The following is a 25,490-nucleotide window of genomic DNA, read 5'->3' on the forward strand; positions in this document are numbered from 1 at the left end:
CAGATTTGAACACTGGTTCTGCCCTTAACAACCTCCTAACCTTGGGCAAATCATTCTGCTCTGTGCCTCAATTTTCTTCCCCAAGAAATGGAGTCATAATGCTGACGTTGTTGGAGGTTGTAAGGATTTGAAGTGATATAGGCTAAGTGTCAAACTCTATGCCTGGAGGAAAGTCAGTATTCAACAAATGGTTACTATCATTATTGTTATAAAGCTAATACATATCAAAGAACATCTTAAGGCTTTTAATATTTTCCCTTTTCTCTTTTTTATCTTTAGTTGTAATTCTTTAAGGAATTGGGCACACATAGCTAAGACTGTGCAATGTAAGAAAAGTGTTAATAAGTTATATAAAAATGTATTATAATACTACATTTGGTAAACAAAGAATAAGAATCTGTAGGTAGGGATTATATGAGTGGAGAAGGATGTGTACTTAGGGCTTGGCTTTGGGGTGTGTGTCAGAGACTAGTATATGAGGAAGAAGAAGCAGGAAAAGGCAGTGTTTCATTTCTCACAATCACCCCTCTCACCAGCGACATTGAAGAGGTGATGTCATGGGCCTCTGATGCTGTGCTTGCCCCCATCACCCAGCCATCTGGAATAGCTGCTGGAGGTGCCCAGCGTGCCAGCACTGAAGGAAGGCCTGGCTGCTTGGCAAGCATTGGTGACGCTGTGACATCGAGTTCCTGGGAGGCTGCCTGCTCAGGTGGACTGCTACATGCTGTATGTCTTGCGTCATATTTGCACCGTATGGTGCTTGATGTGATTTATTCATCCATTCATCTATCCTTTTTTTTTTTTTTTTTTTTTTTTTTTTTTTTTTTTTTTTGAGACAGGGTCTCACTCTGTTACCCAGGCTAGACTGCAGTGGTGATCAAGGCCTCCTGGAGTCTCAACCTCCCAGGCTCAATCGATCCTCCACTGCAGCCTCCTGAGAAGCTGTGACTATAGGCATGCACTACCACACCCTGCTAATTTTTTATATTTTTTGTAGAGACAGGGTTTCGCCATGTTACCCAGGCTGGTCTCAAACTCCTGGGCTCAGGCCGTCTGTCCACCTCAGCCTCTCAATGTGCTCGGAGTACAGCCATGAGCCACCTGCCTGGCACATATTAAATGTGGCACATATTAAAATGCTTTTTTCCCTTCCTCCCTCCTTCCCTTCCTTTCTTTTTTCCCTTCATCTCTTCTTCCCTCACTTTCTTATATCCAGCCATCCATCTGTTCATCAGTCCATCCATCCGTCCATCCATCCATCCCATCCATCCCATCCATCCATCCATCCATCCATCCATCCATCCATCCATCCATCTTCTAGGTCCTAGGTATAGTAGTGAACAAAACAGTCAAAGTCCCTTCCCTCAAGGAACTTACATTTTAGAGATTCAAAGCATTTTCAAGTGTGTTATTTCATTTGCTTTTTAAAACAAGTATGTGAATTTTGAATTTTTTAGTATTTTCATTTGCTAGATGAGGAAACAAAAATATTTTGAGATTAAATAACCTACCCAGGATAACAGTGCAATGAATAAAACCCATTATTTTTTATTTAGAACTCTTTTATATATACCACTTTTTGTATCCTAAACAAGTTTCTCATCAATGAAACATATTTTCACGCTGTGTTTTTCTTAATACTTTAATCACAGGTAGCCAAGGGAATTTTAAAGAACATTAAATGCACTCAACTGAGCTGCTTTAACCTTTCAATATGTTCCCACTGCTCCTAGAATGAGATCTGAAACCCACTGCATCATTGGGCCAATGCCTCCTTCACAACTCTGTGTCCGGGCCCTGTCCCTCGTATTGCCTATCTTCTGCAAACGCTAGCCTTCTTTCCTGACCTCAGAGGCATTGTGTTCCTTCCAGCTTCAGCCCTTTGCATGCACTGTTCCCTCAGCTTGGAATCCTGTTTCCCTTTTTGTCCCTCTTCCCCTATCTTCACCAAGCCAATCCCACTCAACTCACAGATCTCAGCTTTCATACCACTTCCTAGGGGAGGCCTTTCTCATCCCCCTGCCAAGGTCAGGTCCCTGTACCATATGTGCTTTCTCATGGCACCCTGTGGTTTTCCTTCATGACTCACCTATCACAATCTAGGATTTTGTTGACTGCCTGCCTCCCCTTCCTGTAAAGGTTAGAGGGTAAGCTCCATGGAGGCAGAACGCTAGTTATGTCATTTTCACCATTGTTTCCCTGGCTAGCACTGGGCCTCCTGTAGGCCCTCCAAAATATGCAAATAAATGAATGAACAAACACTGTGGTGGCATGGAAACCCAGAGCGGCACAAGCGAGTTCAAATGCTTATGGTTTGTTCCATCTCACTTCCCTCTAGGATGCAATTTTAGCAGTGTAGGCAGCTTACAAAATGGTGCAGGTTTCTCGTGTTTTACTAATGTGTAAATAAAGAGAAAGTAACTATTAAGATATGGAAAGTTAGTAAAGTGGCAGCAAAAAGTGACAAGGGCTGGGGACCCAAATACAGAACCTAGGGAAAATAGAATAAACCAAGTTATTTGTTTTTATGTCTCTTTTCCATTAGACTGTGAGCAAGTTGAAGTCAAGTCCCAGAACTTATTTATGTTTATATCCTCAAAGAGACTATAGTGCCTGGTTCATAATAGCTGTGGAATAAATGTTGAATGAATGAATGATACACCTTTTACCTTTGAAGCTGACTTTCTCGTGTTCTTCATGCTGATACTAGAAATAGGAACAGTCAGTCAGGTACAGTGGCTCATGCCTGTACTCCCAGCACTTTGGGAGACCAACGTGAAAAGACTGCTTGAATCCAAGAGTTTGAGACCAGCCTGGGTGACAAAGTGAGACCCCATCTCTATGAAAAGAAAACCAAAAGAAATTGGAACAGTATTATTTATAGAAAAAATACTAGATCTAGAACCAGAGAAACCTAGGTTAAAACTGATTTAAAATGAGAATAATTATTCCCATCAAGTGGAGTTGTTGGGAGGGTGATACAGATGGTGTCTATAAAGTGCATAGCAAGCCAGTTGTGGTGGCTCACGACTGTATTTTCATCTAGTAGGGGGCTGAGGTGGAAGGATCCCTTGAACCCTGGAGACTGAGGTTGCAGTGAGCCGAGATCACGCCACTGCACTCCAGCCTGGGCGACAGAGGGAGACTCTGTCTCAAAAAGAAGTGCATAGCAATCACCGGGCCCATCTAACAGCTCCTCAAAACATTTAAGCTCCCCTTTTTTTTGCCTCTTTCCCTTTGGTATAATTTTAGAAAGACTTTTGGGGAGCATGACATATAAATCATTAAAAAAGAGCCTCAAAGCAGAATCGTGGCAATTGAGCTAGACTTGTATTTTGGAAAGCAAGCATGATGCTGGGATGCTTAAATAACAGTATAGTACATTGCAAAGGGACTGGGGAATAATGTACCTATTATTCTTGTCCATGGTCAGCCTATTACTAGAAAACAGTGATCACATTGATTTCTTTTTTCTTTTTCTTGCTTTCTTTTTTCTTTTCTTTTTTTTTTTTTTTTTTTTTTTGAGACTGTCTTTCTTGGTCGCCCAGGCTGGAGTGCAGTGGCTCAATCTAGGCTCACTGCAAGCTCCACCTCCTGGGTTCATGCCATTCTCCTGCCTCAGCCTCCTGAGCAGCTGGGACTACATGGGCCCACCACCACACCCAGCTAATTTTTTGTAGTTTTAGTAGAGACAAGGTTTCACCGTGTTAGCCAGGATGGTCTTGATCTCCTGACCTTGTGATTCACCTGCCTCGGCCTCCCAAAGTGCTGGGATTACAGGCGTGAGCCACCACGCCCAGCCGACCACATTGATTTCTAAAGTCCTTATGTTCAAAACTTTCTGTGCTGACCACCATCATTTATGTTTTTCCCATCTCTACTTAAAAACATCAGCTAGTCCCAACTTTTCCTCTAGTTATTTCTTTTATTAGATTTATTCTGTTCTCCACAATAAAATCTACTATTCCCATCCATGCCAATTCAAGTAGTTATAATGGGTGAATATAGGGTGTGTTAAATGTTGATAAATCCACTGAGTTCCTTGAGCTCCACATTGGTGTCTTTTAGGATGTGACTAGGGGTAGGCTAAATATTTTCTAGTTTCTCAGCTCCTACCCATGGTCTAATTATGATATAGAGGCCAGAGAAGTGTCACCAGTTTTTCTTTCTCCTCTGAATGTAGAGCAAGAGCAAATGATTTCAGATGACAGCATGAGAAACTTAGGATCAACCACCAGCATCTATGTGAGTCTTGTACTAAGCTCATTCCAGTTAAAAACTAAGTCATTTCATAGCCATGTAAGTTTACTTCTCTTTTATAGCACTTATTATGTGATATAAAATATGCAAGGCACTGGAGATACAAATACAATTAGTTCCTCAAGGAACTTTGAGTTGAGTAAGTGACACAGACATATGAGCAAACATGGTACTGTCTGGTAAGACCACATAGAGACATGTGCAAGGGGCAGAGGAGGCAGTGATGACTACTGGTCTGGGATAGTTGAGGGAAGGTGGCATAGGCTGCCTATTGAAGAATATTTTAGAGTTTGCTATGTGAACAAGGTTGCAGAGGGAATAGTGAAAAACAGGGAGACGTGGACTCATGTATTTTGTGCCGGGATGTCCAAGTACTTAGATATTACTATATTGCAAGTATGAAGAAGGCTTTTTTGAGATATGACAATGCCAAGGTAGGTTATGGACTCTCTTTGGAGTCCCCAAAATCAAAATAAAGCATTCACATCTGCTGAAGATAGCTTGAATGGTATTTTTGCTAAAGGCAGAGTCATATACTGTATGTGTCAGATAAAAGTCAATGTCTATTATATAAACATTGAGATTACATTAATTAATTTGAAAGAAAGGATTCAAACTTTGTACTAATCTGCATCTAGGGAACTAATCTGGTATGTGTTATTTTCAAATCACACAAATAAAGCAGTCTGTTGTATGGAGCTCTGCTCCCTCTTAGTCAAACAAATGCCACCAGAAAAAGCAGTGCAAATTCAGTGTCACCTTTTCTCCACGGGATGGGGTGGTTTCTTTTGGAACAGAGAGAGTTTCCAGAGAATCAATATAGTACTCAGAAGAAAAATGGAGGGTGGCCTTACCTTTTCCACTCCGGGCTGCCTAAGGGTGAAATGGAACCTCGGATATTGTACACCTTTAAATTGTCCATGTTGCCTGTTTCATAGCCTTCCTGGGCCAGGGAGCTGGGTAGTTGGTTTATAGTTCTGAGAACCAGAGCAGGACTGCTGTGCTTGCAGTTGCATGCTTTTTATGGAACAGGCAATGTTGTTTAGGGAATTTGGGCAGCTGGAACCTGCCACATTAGCAATTTGGACTGAGGAAGAATTTCAGGGTGATAAAATAAAGCTCATTATATAAGTTCATTTGGGTATTTAGGAGGCTGAGAAGGGAGAGGATGAGAGTATTCCGAAGGCAAGCAGGAGAGTTTCATAAACAGTTCCCTTTCTATTCAATTTTACTGGAAGTGTTGAATTGAGCTAGGAGGATCACATGGCCCATTTTGCAAAGGGCAGTCATGTTCTGCTGTTTCTTAGCTGTTTTGTCAGTTGGAACAAAACAACAGCGCTGCTCATTTTTTGCAGGGTTAGAGGAAAAAGGAAGGGCTGACTGAAGAATGGGGTGGGGAGCTGGAAAAGAGAAGGGCCAAAAGTGTCAGACTATGGGGACGAGGACCTGAAGGAGGCCCATGAGACCTCAGGCATGGGCCCTGGAACTCTGCCTTTTTGAAGCCTGTTGACAATCTCACCCTAATTTAACCTTTTGTGGAATTCTTCCATGAGATGCAGTTGCCAACGTCAGGCTTCCTAGAGAATTGAGCCTGCCCGCTCAGTTATGAAGTCTACACGGAAGAGCTGGCAGAGTGGGCCCCTTCATTGGGACTGCAGCAACACTGACCGAAGCAAAGCCCTCTCTTGGAAGAAACAAACTCATTCCTCACACCTGCTTCACCCCACTCCCACCCCAACACCCTGCGCAACACGCCAGCCCTCAATAAAAACCAAAACTGATGTCATTGTAACCTTTGGTTATTCTTTTTTGTGCATAAAGTGTCTGTAACCTTTGGTTATTTTTTTTTGTGCATAAAGTGTCAACCTCCTGTTTTATTCTCATAAATAATGGAAATCTTAACTTCATTTCAGAAAATCACAAAACATAACAGGGACCTGATTCAAACAGAATAAAAATAATTAGTAAGTCACAAACTCTGGCTAGAAAGAAAAAGAGAAAAGAGAGAGGGAAGGAGAAAGAAAGAAGGAAAGAGAGAGAGAGAGAGAGAAAAAACGAGGAAAGGAAGGAAGGAAGAAAGTGAAAGAAGAAAGTCTTCTTGTTGGTGTTAAAATGTGTCTTTAAGGGGAAGCTTATTTAGGTTACTAGTGGTTTCTTTCTTCATCATTTTAATTTCCATTAATAAAGTGTGACTTTGAAAGGATACAGGGAGTTTGGGAATAGAGAGTTTTGTTTATTTTTATGTATTTATTTTTCCCCTTCTCCCAGCAAAATACACAGGTATCTGACTATGTAGAGACACGAGCCCACCTATCCCGACTGACCTTGGCAGTGGTCAGGGGATAGGAGGAAGTGTAGTGCTGTGGGATGGGCACCAGCCCTGATGAAGAACTCGACTTTCTTTCCATCTCTCTCCTGCCTCCAAATGTTGAGGAGACTTTGAGTAGTAGTTAGTGTAGCCTCTTCTCCTTTTAAAAATGTGCACCCTGTTTATTTCCAATACAGATATGAGGTTGGTACCTACTAATCTTAGCAGGATATATATATATCGAGAGTATATAACATATTATTTAAAAACCAATGTATTATTGAGGTTTTATTAAATTATCCTATTTTCAAGCTATGCTGATGGGTTAAATTTGCCTAAACTCCTGAGATTTAGATTCTCCCTTATTGGCATTAGAGGATTTCCTAAAAAAAAAAAAAAAAAAAAAAAAAAAAAAAAAAAAAAAAAAAGCTATTAAGATTAAATATCATAAAAATTTTTCTAGGAAAATATAATCAAAAGCATCAAGGCTGTCTCCTACAGTTAGTGGCTTCGATTTTCTTGGTTCTCAGAGCTATGACAATGTCACTGGATTTCAAGAATTCAAAAAGACAAAAAGAAAACTCATAATTTTGAAATGGGGAAAGGGAAAGATCTTGGATGTAGTCTTCTGTTTTAAAAATAGTCATTCTTATCTTAAAATAGGAAAAAAAATCATTTTTCATTTATCAAAGGAAAGAACCCAGTCTATACTTTCAAATTAATACAAAGACCAATATTTTATAGGGAGAACATTAATAATCATTGTGGAGCCCATTAATCACAATTCTGCTTTTGATTTGTTGTAAATATGCCTTCCATTTTCTTCCTCATTACCAATCACCTTCTTTAATTATAAGAGGGCTTTCATTAAAACTTTTGAATCATTTATTTTGGAGCACCTAACATTAGTAGACATTTATTGATTTTTATAGCATAAAATACAAATGTTTTTATTTTAGAAAACATAATAAACTAAAACTTTACTGGAGGAGTTTGGCTAAAGATTCAAAAATACATAGAAGTAAAAATATATTTAAAACTGCACAGTTTTTACAACAGCATGTATGGCATTTGGATTCAGAATTTTAACTAGTAGTAACCTCATCTATTTAGTAATGAATTTTAAAATAGAAAAAAATCTGCCAAAACAGACCAGTTGTTTACTAGCTATTTAACTTTGATGAGCTGAAATTAGATAGTGAGGCAGAATAATTAGAACAACTTTTTTTCTCAACATCTAAATATTTCTCGTTTTCATTAACATTTCAGTTAAGTTTGAAGAAATTCCAAAAATGAGATTCTCATTAACTAAAAGGAATTTTAAGGGTTATAAGCCATCCACATTTTTCTATGACCTTAAGACTTTTTTTCGAAAAACAGTTTTGGAGGAGGATTGTCAGATTTGTTAATCTTCCTTAATGTGGTTTACCTAAGGTTTTGTTTTTTAATTTAAAAAAATTTAAGCTATCTTCGTGATTTTTGTCATCATTTTTATTTGTTGCCATGATTAATATATGGAAATCAGATATATGGAAATCAGATAAATTGGATTATGTTTCTGTGAAAGCCATATTCTTAACATCAATGCCTATCTAAAAAATATAAGAGTCACACTTGATCATTCAGAATCATTTTGAAATTCTCTGGTAATTTTTTAAAAAGCCAGCATTGACTAGTATTATGTGGCTAGTTATATTTATTACAGCAATCTAGTTATTGTTTGTGTAACTATAGTTTTTTTCGTAATAGAAATAAAATGTCTATTTGCAGTGTAAAAAGAAGTATGTATATTTGATAATTTTGTTGTAGAAAATACTTAATACCTGTTAAAAGCTGTTTGACTTTCAGTTTTAAAACAGCTGTGTAGTTTGGTGAGTCCTGCAGATTCCGGCTTTCTCTGTGGCCTTTGAGCCAAGTAATTTTTTGCAACATTTTCCTTTGCTTTCTTATAAACACTCAAAAGTTGTACTTGCTTTTCTTGAAGGCCAACTATTAAGTTAGAAAGCACCAAAGGTGTTATGAAATTGCCTTTTATTTTTTCGTACATCAGGGAGGAATGATAGATTTTGTGTATCTCTTGTGAGTCGTTAGAACAGAAATATTTAGGGCTGCTAACTCCCGTAGCTGTATACTCACCCTTATTACAGATGCAATGATTTTGTCTGACTGTATTGCTTTAAGATGAGTTTTATTGCTTTCATGCTAAGGCAAGGATATTTAATTTTATTTTTGTTTAGAGTATCTTGTTGTAATATACTTATCCCCCATCTGGTGCTCTTAAATTTGGGATAAGCATAGAATCCTATTAGGACTGTGGGTTATTGTCCAGTTTACTAGAAAGCTTGACACATATAAATTAGCCACTAAGGATTATAGAGTCCTTTCATAAAGGTTACCATGGAAAAAAAGTTAAAGTGTCAAAGAAGATGCTACTCCAGTAAAAACGATTTCCTCTGTAAAATCCTGATACCTCATAGGAAGCTTTGGGTCTTGTTCTCAGCTACCAAAATTCTAAAATATGAAAGTTAACATGACATGAAAGTGGAATACAGTCTGTGCTGAAGACCCACTGTTCAAGGTGTGTGGTTATTAATCTGGGTTTGAATTTACAAATTACATGGTCTGATTAATTTGTAGATAGGGTCGGTGGAGGTTAGACCATGGGCTTTAGAACAAAGAGGCTGATCAAATATTACTCACAAGCCTTTCTGCTTGTTTGTGACTCTCTGGAAATGCCATTAGATAGTTCTCATAGCTATGGTCAACATAAGTAGGCTTAGAAATAAAAGACATTTTGTCCCCTGTAAAAGGAGGCGGCCGGCCCCCTAGAAGAGCTCTTTCTAGGCTCTTCCCAGAGATAGGAACCTCTGCTTCTGCACCCTTAGTGCTCATTCTGTGCTCTACCGCGTCTCCTCTACACGCCAAGATCTTTGTTATCTGATTTGCTAGCCATTGTTATGGAAAGTTCTCTTGTAATGCAAAACACCCAGCCACGGGTCCTTGCTAATGTCAGCAACCCAAAGGCGCTCTTCAAACCACCTCGAAAAGAAAAATCCTTTAAAAGATGTCAAACTCTGCTTTCATGTTAGCCCAAAATGAAGTTCCCGAGCAGCATCTGGCCGAGCAGGGTAATTCAAGCTATTTTAATGCAAAGATTTTCCAAGAAGGCAGGAAGCCGTCAAGGAGAAGGCTTTCAGGCATCTGCTGTTTCGTTTCCACATCCCTTGTGTTAATTTAATGTTTCTAGGGAACCTGGCTCTTTCTTTTTTCTCGGAATCCCTGCTCTAGGAACTGGTGAATGCGGGGGCGCTGTGGGAGCCGCAGATAAGCCAGCGCTTGGCCGGGCACCCGCAGGCTGCGCAGCGGGACAGGGAGGCGCGCGGCTGCCTCTGCGGGCCCAGCTGCCCGACCCAGCGCGGGGAGGGGGTGCCGACTGCGGGGCGGGGGGGTGGGGGGGGGGCGCCTGCAAGACCTGTTTATTTGCATTTGTCCAATTTGGCCCAAGTGAAAGGTAAATACGGAGCGATCAACTTGTCCTCCAGCAAAACCAGGGAAACTCGGCTCAGTCTCCAGGAAACAAACCCAACCCAAACCTGAGTGAAACGTAAATCTTGCATAAACAAACACTTGCATTTGCTTCTGGGAAGGAACACTGGAGAAATGGGCATTCCTTCCGACTGCCCGCTGCCCACTGTCGGTAAAAATGAGCGATCACAGGTTGCCGGCAATTTCTTCTTGTGTCCCGAGCCGTTCCGCAGATCTTGTTTTGAAGGGGCGAACCATTCGGGTAGACTCAGGTGTTCGTGCGGCTGCAGATCCTGAACAGGTTGTGCGCTGGGTCCTTCCTCATCAGGGCGGGGGTCAGGCCGCCCTCCCATTCTCATCTTCCGCCCCAGACCAGAGGCTACACCAAACTTCACTTTTGAAAAGAAATCTTGCAGAATTAAAAATAAGTATCTGTCCTTTAAAATAGTTTCGTTTTAGTATTTTGCATATTTCTGCTTAGGAACTTGTAATGCTAATTATGTTGCTATGACAATTGTCCTGCATACCTAATATTAAACTTAATGAATTAATGTGGCCTATAGAATAATAGTAACTTAACTAGTACTCCGATAATGCCAGTATTCCCTGTGTTACTAAGTAAATGGAATCAGAATTTTGGAGTTAGAATATAGAGGTTTTTTAGGCCAATTTTTCTATGGGATTCTAAGAATCTTTTTATAACATTTCTGCTTTTTGAAGCAGTCCATACCATTGCTGGAGAGTTGTAATTATCAGGATATTATTTCTTTTTTTTTTCTTTTTCTTTCCTTTGTTTGTTTGTTTGTTTGTTTGTTTGAGACAGGGTCTTGCTATGTCATCCAGGCCGGAGTGCTCTGTCACCCAGGCCGGAGTGCAGTGGGGCCATCTCAGTTCACTGCAACCACTACCTCCTAGGCTTAAGCGATCCTCCCACTTCAGCCTCCCCAGTAGCTGGGACCACAGGCCCTCGTCACCGCCTGGTTAATTTTTGTATTTTTTAGTAGAGATTTGGTTTTGCTATGTTGCCCAGGCTGGTCTCGAATAGAATGTTATTTCCTGTAGTAAGCTGAATTCCCCGTGTAATTATTATTACTGTCCCTTCAATAATAAAAAGCCTAAAATTATTCTTCTTCATATATTTTAGTGAGAGTGGTGCATGCTTGAAGACCATGATGAGTGTTCTCTTCTTATATTCAGGGCAACTATAATCACATATTGGGCTCCAGATCCTTGCTTTATGCATCTTCTTTTGAATTGTTTAGAAACAACAGCAAAATTTCCAATTTCAAGGTAGTGCTTGAAATTGTGCAATAAAATGTTATGTTAGCCACATTTTTTTTTTAATTTTAAAAATCCTTTGATTATTTCACACATATCCTGTTCTCTGTATGGTAGTTTTGTTTTCTATTTTGTTTTATTTTTAGTTTCTATGTAATTTATTGTGCTTTAGCTGAAATCCCTAAATAAAGATAAATGAGTTTAACAGACTCTTATGTGCTCATTTTTGGTTATTTTTCACTTCACCCCTTGTATTCATTTTCTATTACGGGCATAACATATTACCACAAATGTAGTGGCTTACCATATCCATTTATTTTCTCATCATTTCTGTGGGTCAGAAGCTTGGCACAGGGTGGTTCTCCTGGCTTCTGTGCCCAGGGCCTTCACAAGGCTGAAGTAAAGGGAGCAGCAGGCCTGGACTTGTACCTGTAGGCCTTCCGGGGAGAATCCACTTTCGGGCTCATTGGCAGAATTTAGTTCCATGGTGTAGTTGTATTGGGGGCCCAGTTTCCTTTCTTGGAGAGCACTAACTGCTGGCTGTTAGCCCAGGGTCTTCTAGAGGCTGCCCATCTACATCTTCAAAGGCAGCCACAGTGTGTGGAATTTGCTTTAGATTTCCCTGCCTTCCCCTAATGCATTTCTCTTCTACTTTTAAAGGACATATGATTAGACTGGCCCAACTGGATAATCCAGGCTAATCTTGCTAGTCAACTGATTAGTAACCTTAATCACACTTGCATTGTCCCTTCATAGCAGTACCTACTTAAGTGCATGATTGAATAACTGGGTAATGGGACTTCTTGGGAGAGATCTTTGGCATTCTGCTTACCATACCGCTGTGGGTACCACCTTGTTGTCATGGTAACATCATAAGCAACCATTTAAAAGAGATTTTAAGCATCTTAATTTTGAAAATTTTGCAAGGTAAAATTAAATCCAAGTAACATCAAATATTACTTATACATAATTCTAGAGGTTTAATAAAAACAATAAACATTCACCATAAGTAGTTGTTGCTTTTTAAACTCAAACTTTTTCTACCTTGCAAAATCTTCCCTGATTTTCTTGTTTTGTTTTTGGTATCATAATAGATCAGTTTCCAGTACCACCACTATATAAAATAAAAATAATAATTGCACTTTAAAAAGAATGGTTTTCCTCTGCACTCTAGTTTTATCCATGGAAAGTTTTTGGTATATTCAAATATAATTCTGTTAGATTCCAATTTTGGGTAAGAAACTGGGTTCCCTGACCTAGCTGCCACTTATTCATATCTAAAATGTACTTGAATTTGCGACTTCCAAGTTGGGCACATGTAAACCCCCTCTTCACTTCTTACAGAGCTGCATAGTTCTTAAAGCTTGTTGTGGTGAGGGGAGGGCACACTTGCTTATATGTCCAAATTTACTGTTTATGGATCTCGATTACTGTTTTCTACTTAAATTCTAATTTTTCTCGTTCATTAATTTTAACTGGACAACTATTCAGAAGTATGAATTACATATGGGCAAATTCTAGTGCTTTGAAATTACTGGAAAAAAAATAAATGGATGACCAACAGATGCAAGGAACAGAAAATGTTTGGCTTTTAGGGGAGTTTTATGAATACTCTTTTGGACTTCCCCACTTCCTTTTAGTGACTCTAATGTCTTCCAGTAACTCTAGCAAGTAGGAGGCCCAGGGAGAGAAGTGGGGATCTCACAGTCTCATACTAGGAAGCTGTGCTATGGGGAAGTGACTGGTGGTCTGGCAATGTGAGGTAGAGGCATAGGTAGCAGGTATGTTGACACTTGAAACCAGTACTTCCCTCAGTCCTTGCAGTGAATGTGATAATCCAATCTCAGCCATATATCTCAGGTGACTCTATATATGAAATGTGCAACGTAGGTAAGGTACTTCTGTTGTTTCTCCTAATTTGTGATTATTTTCATATAATGAATGATGGTCATGGGCATTTTGGTATAGAAGGTTTTAATTATGGCTCAGTATTTGTGTAATTAACCAAGTGGAATGATTTAGAGTTCTGATATAACTGAAGTCTTTACAGCTGGAAGTAAATGGATCCATGCCAGTACATTATTAAGTATACAATTACTTATTTGCCTATTTATTCCTTCTCTGTCTTATTACAAAAAGATATTAAGGAAATTTACACACATACACACACTATTACCACCACCACCACCATCACCTAAAATGAAGAGATGAAATTAAGGTAAAGGGAAAATAAGTCTAGGAGAAAAATAACCATTCTAGGATGAATAGGATTAGGGCAAAGAACATGTAATATAAAATTCTGTATGGGGCTAGAGCTAGACTGTAAATTTGGCTCTGGACTTTCTAGCAGCCAAAACAAAATGAGAGAAAATTAATGAGCTACAAGATTCATCATATTCATAAAATGATTAAAGAAGATTGAGATTTTCCCTTGAACCCATCTTGTTTGAAGGGGTGGCATTTGATACTTTCCTCGTGCTAGAAAGGTTAACTTTGAGTTGCAATAAAAATCATAAAAACTTAACTTTGGCAGAAACATAAATGAACAGTATGACAGAATGGAAGCAGTTCATAGGATTTCTAATATTACCTCTGTTTTCCTCTGTCCACGTTCTAATATTCCAGTATCCTCCTCAGCACACAGAGAGGTCCAAGAAGATTGGCCATTCTTTTCGGAAGTTGGACTTCCCTGAAGATTATGTGGGAATGGGAAGTGGAACCTGATAATTTTTTTGCAGAATGAAAACCTTTTATCATGAAGAATTTTTCTTTATTGCATACTTTTATACAGTTAGATCCCAACCCAGGAATTAGTGGTATTCCAAAAGTTCCTTTTTAAGTTGCTTGTTTGAAATTAAGAATGTATTTCCCCCAAAAAATGATGTTGGCTACAATCTAATTTCAGACTTGCGATGAACCCAAGGTTCAAAGAGGTTAAATCTGAATAAATACAGTTCTACAATTCTGTATTCAAAACCATTGAGACCAGATTTTGCTGAATTTGGATTTTTTTTTAAAGTAGGATAATATTGTGCATGTACCAGTTATTATATAGCACGGCAGTGTGGTCTGGAACAGGATCCTATAATCAAGCACATTAATATTTCTGCAGTGAAACTGATGAATATTCACATGCAGTGGGATAAATAAAAACTATAAATACAGCCTCATGTCAGTTCAGGTCAGGTTTGTCACCAAATGAATTCAGGCCAAATGAGTTCAGGTCAGGTCAGATTTTGCTGCCAAATGAGTTATAAGAAAAGAATGGTTTTTACCACTTTTGGGGTTTCAGATTAGTGGATCTTTATTACACTTTTTTTTTTTTAAATAAAAAGCCACTAGTATTATAAACTTTAACCACAATGTAATGTTATTTTATGGAAAAATGTATTGAATTCCTATTAAAGAAGCCAATAAGTCATTGCTCTATTGCAGCCCTGTAGCAAAAATGGAGTGTTTCCATCAGGCTGGAGTCAGAGCAGAAAAGGACCTCCTCTGTAACCCAGGAGAGAGAGGGCTCTTGTCAGACAGGTGCTGGTGATAGTATTGGGAGACCTAGGGCTGGGAACTGGGGAGGGGCATGAGACGGGGAGAGGGGAAAGCAAGGGTGAGTATTATTCCTTTCCTTCTCCCTTATTCATTTCCCTACTTTTTCTCTTTTTTCCTTCCTCTTAATTTTTCTTTTCTTTCTTCCTTTCTTTCCTTTTCTTCCTTTCCTTCCTTTCCTTTCTTTTCTTTCTTTCTTCTCTTGCTCTGTTGCCCAGGCTGGAGTGCAGTGGTGCGATCTCAGCTCACTACAACCTCTGCCTCCCCACCTCTCGGGTTCAAGTGATTCTCCTGCCTCAGCCTCCTGCGTAGCTGGGCCTACAGGAATGCGCCACAATGCTGGCTAATTTTTGTATTTTTAGTAGAGACGGGGTTTCACTATGTTGGCCAGGTTGGTCTCGAACTCCCGACCTCATGATTTGCCTGCCTTGGCCTCCCAAAGTTCTGGGATTACAGGCGTGAGCCACCGTACCTGGCCTAATTTTTCCTTTCCTTCTAATGCTACGGCAAGGAGCATGGCAGTGGTGTCAGGTGGCGTTACGCTCCCCTCTTCTCCCACTCTTTCCTTCAAGCTACCTATAAAGACACTGGAGGGTGCTGAAATAATACAGCTTTTAAAGGTAGTTAGACCATGGTCTCAGTCTTGGCTCTGTCTTCCAGCTGTGGGACCTTAGGTGGTTTGCTCAGCTTGTAAAGTGGAAAAAAAAAATATATATATATATATACACACACACACACACACACATATGAGATATACTTTATGTAATATATATCATATAGTAAGTATATGTTTATATACATTGGAGCTATGAATATATCTTTGATTGGCATCCCAGGATGATTGAGAAGATGCAGTACAGTGTTAGGTGATAGTCCCTCCCACAGAATGTGAGTTCAGTAAATGGTAATATCCTTCATCATTGTTTGTTGTCCCTCTCACACCTTCTGGAAATCTTTTCCTCATCTCCCTGAACTCTGGCTGAGAAGCAGGGAGCCACAGTGCAGCTGCAAAGGGGAGGGAACAAGCTTCTTTTTAGTTTAGTTTAGTTTAGTTTTGTTTTGTTTTGTTTGAGATGGAGTTTCACTCTTGTTGCCCAGGCTGGAGTGGAATGGCGCGATCTCAGCTCACCACAACGTCAGCCTCCTAAGTTCAAGCAATTCCCCTGCTTCATCCTCCCAAGTAGCTGGGATTACAGGCATGTGCTACTACACCAGGCTAATTTTGTATTTTTAGTAGAGACGAGATTTCTCTGTGTTGGTCAGGCTGGTCTCAAACTCCCAAACTCAGGTGATCCACCTGCTTCGGACTCCATAAGTGTTGGGATTACAGGCGTGAGCCACTGTACCCGGCCAGGAACAAGCTTCTTAAGCGTTGAGTATGGCAGGCATCCTGGGGAAGTGATCTGCAAAAGCATGAAGGCCCCAAGTGTGGGTGTTTGTATCTGGCCTGACCAAGGGATCCTGTCCCCCTTTGGGACCTGCTTTTGGCTTTGGTAAATCCTAAGACTTAGAGGTTTCTGGAAGAAAGACTAATCTGCAGTCTCTTCTGGGAGTTGATTGGAAACAGGTATCTTTGGGGCTTACCCAAAGCTGTTCACAGATGTGAGGGCTGATAGTGCCTTGCCTTATCCCATGGCCAGGTCCTAGCAGGAGTAGCAGTAAGCCCTCCAAGAAGCCACTAGAAGTTGCACAGCTATTCTAGGACTTTGACATGGGCCCTGGTTGGGGGTACTATAGCTCTTCATATTAACTGCATGCAACCTTTCAATAATATTAAGTGCGTAATGTCTGCCAGGCACTATTCTGGGGACATGATGGTTAATGACCTAGACAAGATCCCTGCTGTCATGGAAACAAATGAGGGAACTACGTTGGAAAATAGCAAGATGAGGGTGGATGGGTGGGTGAGGGCTGTCAGAGGAGGTGACAATGAAGCTGGCACCTAAAGGATGAACAAGAATTAGCCATGCCAGTAGCCTCCTAGCTAGAGAGGCCAGCAAGTCCAAAGGGCCAAGATGGGGAGGAGCTTGGTGTATTCTGGGACCTGCCAGAAAGTCATATTGTTGGAGCTTCATGAGCAAAGGGGAGAGGATCCAGGATTGAGCCAGACCTTGCTGAGCCTTGTAAGTGCTGGACAGGAGAATGGATTTTATTCAAACAAGAGTCTCCTGAAGGTTTTTGGGTTAGGGCAGGGACATAGTTTGCATAGAAGAGTCCACTTTGCCTCTCTAGTGGATGTCATGCAATACTAAAAACTGGCAGAGTGCTGGGCTTCTTCAGTGATACTCCAGCCTTCCCCCTTGTTTTTAACTCAAATAGCAATAATTTTAATTCACTTTTCCCTCTTTATTTTTTAGGTTTTCTCTTCAAATCCAATTAACTATCATCATTAATGAAAGAATATGTGAGCAGTCATGTCTGTAGTATTGAGCAATTCTCCTGTTATCCGGTTTTTGCTTTCTATTATGGGTTTTATCTACTTATCTCCCAACACGCCCATCATTTGCTGCCAGCATTGGCATGCTTTCTCTTTTAAGCTTTTCTCTTTTCCTTGCTGTTTCAGATTTGTGAAAGACTCTTTTTGTGTTTGTTCATTTATTTCATGTCCGTTAGGGGCATTTTCTCTTGTCTGTGCTGATTTGCTTTATACAACTTGGCTCAGTACAACAAACCTAACACAGCTCCTTGTACATAGTAGGTACTCAGGACATGTTTGTTACATGAATGAATAAACCTTTAGGGGCAAGATCTCCTGGGCTTTTGTGAAAAACACAAAAACTAATACATTATGTCCTGCCTGTTTAAGCAGGGCTACTTTAGAACCTAAAGTCAGTGTTTGCAATAGAAGCCTAATAAAGGAAGAATGTAGAAATATTCAATGTAGAAAGGAGCTTTGGGCATATAAATCTGACTCCAGAACCTCAGATCCAGCCTCTATTCTGACTTTTAATAGGCGGGTTCTTCAGGGAGAGGGAAGTGTAGTTATCATGGACAACTGAATCGGGGCTTTATTGATACTAGGAAAAATGACCCAGAACTTGGTAATAACATGAAAGAATGGCCTTTCAGAGTCGTAGTAGAGCATTGCTAACAAGACCTAAGGCTCATCTGATCCTGTAGGGGACATGACTTGGTTTCAGAAGTTAACTTCAAGAAAATTGATATGATGTAAATGATTTCTGGCAGGTGGGAAAGATAAACTCTAAAGGTTTTGTTTTATTGTCGTATAGAATATTCACATATTACATAAAAAATACATTAAAAAAATTCTAAATTGCATACCAAAAAAACTACGTTTAGTATGTGATTTAGAATCTTATTCCAGTATTCTTTTTCTAAAACTGACTATATGTATCAGTTTCTTAGCCAATTTACTGTTTTCATTAATGAGGTATATGTCTTTGACATGCCCACTATATATTTGCATGCGGATTATATTTTTAACATTTTGAAAATTATATTTTGACATTCATATTCAGTAAAGTCTTTAGACATGAAAGGACATGTCATTATCCAAGTTACCTAATTATATCATACCATGTAATTTCTAAATGGACACATCACAGATGTCACAGTAAGGGGAATTATAGTATGATAGAGAGGTAAACATTTTACTTACAGAAAACCTGAACTTTAATTTTAAGAGGTTCTCAGAGGGACTCTGTCTTTGTAGAAGTTCGATAGAAACAATCTTAGTTAATTTTAGGCCAGCCTCAGGGAATGCTGTCACTGAACTGACCTGGTAACTTGGCCGCGTCTACTATACTCTTTCTTGTATTGTGGAAAAAATAAAAAATGTTAACTTGAGAGACGTTTCACAAATACAAATCTTGCTTCTTTTGCTTAAAAAAACTATGAACATAATTGTAGAAAAAAGTAGATTCTGGTTGTTTACCATAAAGAATTACTACTAGACCAATAGCAAAGGAAGTTACAAAGCACAGATGACGAAAATCTCTCCAGTCACATCGGGAAGTTCAGCCCTGGATGGTGTTTATTTTCTCAAAGATACTCACCTACAGTGAGGGCAGTCTGTCACCAGCTGATGTCCTGTTGAGAGCCTCTTGATCTAAACAGGAGGTTCAGTCAATCACTATTAACTGAAACCTACATTAATATGTATTATTCCTCATTAAACATTATGAAAATGAAGATTAATACATGCTGTATTTTGAACAGATGACACATAAAGAGAAAAACTAAGGAAGGAAAACATTCATTTAGTACCTGTTGGTAAAAATTTCCCAATCACTGCTTAAACAAATCCTAGTACTGACCTCAATCAAGGTTTTAGTATAATACTTTAAATACTTGACTCTAAATCCTTTATCTTGGGCCAGGCATGGTGGCTTATGCCTGTAATCCCAGCACCTTGGGAGGCGGAGGCAGGCAGATCACTTGAGGTCAGGAGTTCGAAACCTGCCTGGCCAACATGATAAAACCCTGTCTCTGCTAAAAATACAAAAATTAGCCAGGGTGGTGGTGTGTGCCTGTAGTCCCAGCTACTCAGGAGACTGAGGCTGGAGAACCACTTGAACCCAGGAGAAGGAGCTGCAGTGAGCCAAGATCGTGCCACTGCATTCCAGCCTGGGTGACAGAGCAAGACTCTGTCTCAAAAACACAAACAAAAAATCCTTTATCTTTACTTTGCTCCTTTCAGGATAGCTCTGGAATTTGAATCTGCTTTCCAGAGCTTTATTCTCAACTGCCGGCAGCGTTTTCATACTGTAGTTACTTAAGGGTGCAGGTAGCTGGGCAGGCAAGTAACTACCTGCAGTGTACTTGAGAACCTTTGAAAGCATCTGTACTTGCCAAGGGTGGGGCACGACCATTCCCATTCCAGGGCTCTCATCCCCACAGAGCCCCAGTGGAGGGTAAAGCAGGGCTTTTGCTGAAGGTTTCCAGGTAGCATTCCAAAGTACATTAGCATAAAGGACTGGGGATGCTGACCATCTAGCTAACTCATGATTTGGAAACCCTTTGGTTCCACTTATATGTGGTTTACTAGTTCTGTTTTATGCCTGCCCTTTCAGCATCATTTTAAAAACATGATTTCAAATTTTATTTTAGGTTCAGGGGGTTACATGTGCAGGTTTGTTACCTGGATATATTCAGCATATATTCAGTATCATTTTTTTTTTTTTTTTTTTTTTTGAGACGGAGTTTCACTCTTGTGGCCCAGGCTGGAGTGCAGTGGCATGATCTTGGCTCACCGCAATCTCTGCCTCCCGGGTTCAAGCGATTCTCTGGCCTCAACCTCCCAAGTAGCTGGGATTACTGGCGCATACCACCATGCCTGGCTAATTTTTGTAGTTTTAGTAGGACGGGGTTTCGCCATATTGGTCAGGCTGGTCTCGAACTCCTGACTTCAGGTGATCCTCCCATCTTGGCCTCCCAAAGTCCTGAGATTACAGGCATGAGCCCCTGTGCCCAGCCTTCAGCATCATTCTTAATGGGACTTCTTTTTTCTCTGAGAAGTACCCAGTCTGTATGATAATTTATATAGCCACCTTACTTTACCCTGACAAGATTTTGTTATTAACCCAAGTCTTGTCTGCCTTCTTTGGTCTTTCTGCCCTTCTTTTTTCTTTCCCTATGTGTGGCAGAGGCCAAAAAAAAAAAGAGTCAACAGCCAAACAAGTGTGTTTTCCCAATCAATTGTGCTGTCATTTTTCCCCTTCACAAAGAATGGCCTTATTTTAGTTATTCAAACATCATAATAGCTAGCATTTATGGCAACTTACCATGTTCCATACACTGTTCTTTCCTAGGATTAACTCAGTTTTTACAACAGTGTCCTGGGACAGGTGCTGTTATTACCCCACCTTATAAGGACAGAATAGATAAATAACTTGTCTTGGATCACACAATATGGAGCATAGATTTAAACCCAGTCAGTCTGACTTTAGAGCCCATTCTGTTGACCACCAATTTATATGTGTTGTTTATTCAAATACATGTAGAGCTAGACAGAGTATGAATTGATAGTTAACATCTGATGATTCATTTGTCAGCTAGTAACTTAACATATAAAGGTTTATATTAGTTGTCTATTGCTGCCTAACAAATTATCCCAAAATTTAGTAGTTTAAAACAAAAAAACATTTATTATCTCATAAGTTTCTCTTGGTCAAGGATTTGGGAATCCCTTAGCAGAAGAGCTCTGGCTTAAGGTCTCTCATAACAGCTCAAGATATCAGCTGAGGCTGGAGTCACTTAAGGCTGGACTGGTGCCAGCGGTTCTGCTTCCAAGATGGCTCACTCATGTGGTGCCGGTTGATGGCAGGTCTCAAATTCTTCCCATTTGACTCTCTTCACTAGCTGCTTGATGGACCTTGAGGCATGGAAGCTAGCTTCCAGAGGGAACACTGCTTCTTCCAGGGGAACACTGCTTGCACTCCTAAAGCAAGGTGGATGCCACAATGTCTTTTATGACTTAGTCCTTGGAAGTCATGCTCCTCCGTCATTTCACTAATATCTTATTGGTTATATAGGTCACCCTGGGTGAGGTGAGGTGGGGTATGTTGTGATGGGAGGTCTACAAAAGGGTATGAATACCAGGAGGCAGGAATCACTGGGTCATTTTTCAGGCTGGCTATCTGTTTTAGTCCATTTTCCCACTGCTGTTAAAGACATACCTGAGACTGCGTAATTTTTAAGGAAAAAGAGGTTTAATAGATTCACAGTTCCACGTGGCTGGAGAGGCCTCACAATCATGGAGGGAGACAAAAGGCACATCTTACATGGTGGCAGACAAGAAACAATAAGAACCCAGTGAAAGGGGAAACTTCTTATAAAACCATCAGATTTCATGAGACTTATTCACTACCACAAGAACAGTTGGGGGAAACTGCCCCCATGATTTAATTATCTCCCACTGAGTCCCTTCCACAAAACATGGGAATTATGGGAGCTACAATTCAAGATGAGATTTGGTGGGGGACATAGCCAAACCATATCACTATCACAAAAGGACTAATCCATTTTAAAATAAAACTTTTAAGGCTTAACGTTTTAAAACTTTAAATTATTTTACTCTCAAATTAACAAAGCTTTTGAAAATTTACTTGTATCTAGTTATTTTGCTTAGCTTCCACTGACAGAGGAAATTTTTGATATTTGCATAAAAACTACAATTATTAATTTTAATAATAATAATTGGTACAGACCAAACTCAGAATTTATTCCCAGCAATGTGTGACAAGAAAGAAGCAGCTTCTGAATATCTGGCAACAATAAATGAGTGGAGGTAGGCACCTAACCCTGAAGAAGACCCCTGGTAGTGAAGATACAGAAAATAGGGTAGTTCCGCCTTCTGAGGGTTGAGGTAGACAGGCAGGCAAGTATGCTTGAAAGCCCTTTAAAGCATCTTTACTTGCTAAGGGAGCTATGACCATTCCCATTCCTGGGACTTCATTCCCACTGGGACCTCATTTCCCAGTGGAGGGTAAAGCAGGACTTTCGCTGACGATTTCCAGGTACCCTTCCAAAGTACATTAGCATAAAGGACTAGAGATACCGGCCATCTGGCTAATTCATGATTCAGAAGCCCTTTGGATCCACTTATAAGCCCATTCTATTTAGGCCTGCTAAGGATGTCTGCTATGTTCATGTCAAAAGCAGGGATTTTAGGCTACATGATCAGTGAGGAATTTTAATATCTTGTTTTGTCAACTACTGAGGCTACAGGCCCTTTTAGGTCTTCAGGAGAAGTACAGCAGTAAAATAAACACTGTGTGTTTAAGCTATGAGAGCTCAGGATCCCTGTGTGGTTAGCAGGCATGAGGCACTTGGACACGTATTTATACTAAGAGTTGTAACTTTTACTTATCTTGGGTAAAAGATATACTCCAAACAGTTAGGACAGAAAAATGTATCTGATGGTAAAATGGATACTGTATTAGTCCGTTTTCATACTGCTATGAAGAAATACCGGAGATTGAGTCATTTATAAAGAAAAAGAGGTTTAATGAACTCAGAGTTCCACATGGCAGGGGAGGCCTCATAATCATGGCAGAAGGTGGAAGAGGAGTATATTAGTCTGTTTTCATGCTGCTGATAAACACATACCTGAAACTGGACAATTTACAAAAGAGAGAGGTTTATTATACTTATAGTTTCACATGGCTGGGGAGGCCTCACAATCATGGTGGAAGGTGAAAGGCACATCTCACATGGTGGCAGATAAGAGAAGAGAGCTTGTGCAGGGAAACTCCCCTTTGTAAAACCATCAGATCTTGTGAGACTCATTCACTATAATGAGAACAGCGCAGGAAAGACCCACCCCCATAATTCAGTCACCTCCCACCAGGTTCCTCCCATAACATGTGGGAATCGTGGGAGTTACAATTCAAGATGACATTTGGGTGGGGACACAGCCAAACCATATCAAGGAGCAAAGCCACGTCTTACATGGTGGCAGGCAAGAGAACGTGTGCAGGTGAATTACCCTTTATGAAACCATCAGATCTTGTGAGATTTATTCACTATCACAAGAATAGCACAGGAAATACCTGCCTCCATGATTCAATTACCTCCCACTGGGTCCCTCCCATTACATGTGAGGATTATAGGAGCTAAAATTCAAGATGAGATTTGTGTGTGGACACAGCCAAACCATATCATTCCACCTCTGGCCCCTCCAAATCTCATGTCTTCACATTTCAAAACCAATCCTGCCTTCCCAACAGTCCCCCAAAGTCTTAGCTCATTTCAGTATTAACCCAAAAGTTCACAGTTCAAAGTCTCATCTGAGACAAGACAAGTCCCTTTTGCTTATGAGCCTGTAAAATCAAAAACAAGTTAGTTACTTCATACATACAATGGGGGTACAGGCATTCAGTAAATACACTCATCCCAAATGGGAGAAATTGGCCCAAACAAAGGGGTTACAGGCTCCATGAAAGTTTGAAATTCAGCAGGGCAGTAGAGCTTTAAATCTTAAAGCTCCGAAATAATCTCCTTTGACTCCATGTCTCACATCCAGGTCCTGCTGGATGCAAGAGGTGGGCTCCCACAATTTTGGGCAGCTCTGCCCCTGTTTGCAGGGTATAGCCCCCCTCCTGAAGGGGTGGCCTGCCCCTCCACACCTGTGGGTGTTTCTCGTTAGGTGGAACGAGAGACTTGAGAAAAGAAATAAGACACAGAGACAAAGTATAGAGAAAGAAAAGCGGGGGCCCAGGGGACCGGCGCTCAGCTTACAGAGGACCCACGCCGGCACCGGTCTCTGAGTTCCCTTAGTATTTATAGATAATTATCTTTACCATCTTAAAGATAAGGGAGTGGCAGGACAATAGGATCATTGTAGGGAGGAAATCAGCAGTAAGACATAAGAACAAGGATCTCTGTGACATGAATAAGTTTAAAGGAAAATCCTGTGCCTTGAGATAAACCTTTTAGCAGCATTGTTTCATCCTATCACATGGGGATAAACCTTGGACAATACCTAGCTTTTCTAGGAACAAAGACACACCCTGCACGCCCAAAATCCATTAAACCTCGAGTTACCACAGCACATGTCTCTTGCAAGGACAAGGTTGGGGGTAGGGTCACAGATTAACAGCATCTCAAATACAGAACAAAATGGAGTCTCTTATGTCTACTTCTTTCTATATAGACACAGTAACAGGCTGATCTCTTTCTTTTCCCCACACCCTCCCAACTGCTTTTCCTGCTGGTGTTGAGTGTCTATGACTTTTCCAGGTGCATGGTGCAAGCGCTCAGTGGATCTACCATTCTGAGGTCTGGAGGATAGTAGCCCTCTTCTCATGGCTCTACTAGGAAGTGCCCCAGTGGGAACTCTGTGAGGGGCTCCAACCCTACATTTTCCTTCTGCACTGTCCTAGCAGAGGTTCTCCATGAGGGCTCCACCCCTGCCGCATACCTCTGCCTGGACATCCAGGTGTTGCCATGCATTCTCTGAAATCTAAGTGGATATTCCCAAACCTCAATTCTTGTTTTCTCTTCACCTGTAGGACCAATACCATGTGGAAACTGCCAAGGCTTTGGGCTTAAACCCACTGAAGCCATGACCCAAGCTGCACCTTGGCCCTTTTTAGCCATGGCTGGAGTGACGGGGACACAGGGCACCAAGTCCTAGGTTCACACAGCAGGGGACCCTGGACCTGGTCCATGAAACCATTTTTTCCTCCTAGGCCTCTGGGCCTGTGATGGGAAAGACTGCCTCAAAGGTCTCTGACATGCCCTGGAGACATTTTCCCCATTGTCTTGGCGATTAACATTTGGCTCCTTGTTACTTATGCAAGTTTGTGCAGCTGACTTGAATAATCCCAAGAATATGGGGTTTTCTTTTCTATTGCCTCATCAGCCTGCAAATTTTTCAAACTATTATGCTCTGCTTCCTCTTGAACACTTTGCTATTTAGAAATTTCTTCTTCCAGATATCCTAAATCATCTCTCTCAAGTTCAAAGTTCCACAGATCTCTAGGGCAGGGGCAAATGCCCCCAGTCTCTTTGCTAAAGCATAACAAAAATCACCTTTGCTCCAGTTCCTAGCAAGTTCCTTATCTCCATCTGAGTCCACCTCAGCCTGGACTTTGTCTGTGTCACTATC

The 25,490-nt window shown here is 40.5% G+C and overlaps 2 protein-coding genes across 11 annotated transcripts in view; one reads left to right on the forward strand and one right to left on the reverse strand.

Moving 5' to 3' along the window:
* The window catches only part of UBE2N (ubiquitin conjugating enzyme E2 N), a 443,559-nt gene that overhangs the window by 315,424 nt on the left and 102,645 nt on the right, over window positions 1-25,490 (reverse strand). The window lies entirely within an intron of this gene.
* The window catches only part of CRADD (CASP2 and RIPK1 domain containing adaptor with death domain), a 178,820-nt gene that overhangs the window by 58,349 nt on the left and 94,981 nt on the right, over window positions 1-25,490 (forward strand). The window contains exons 3-4 of one of the 10 annotated variants that reach the window (XM_050747194.1): window positions 4,184-4,245; window positions 5,820-5,935. The exons of 6 other annotated variants lie outside the window; for them this stretch is intronic. In XM_050747194.1, coding sequence (XP_050603151.1) covers window positions 4,184-4,245; window positions 5,820-5,849 — 92 coding nt within the window. In that variant the 3' untranslated portion in view covers window positions 5,850-5,935. Of the gene's footprint in view, window positions 1-536; window positions 717-4,183; window positions 4,246-5,819; window positions 6,042-25,490 lie in introns of those variants that run through there. 3 more of the 10 variants (XM_050747195.1, XM_050747196.1, XM_050747198.1) reach the window with 3 other exon arrangements.

The sequence above is a fragment of the Macaca thibetana genome, chromosome 11, assembly GCF_024542745.1.
Source record: "Macaca thibetana thibetana isolate TM-01 chromosome 11, ASM2454274v1, whole genome shotgun sequence".
NCBI lineage: Eukaryota > Metazoa > Chordata > Mammalia > Primates > Cercopithecidae > Macaca > Macaca thibetana.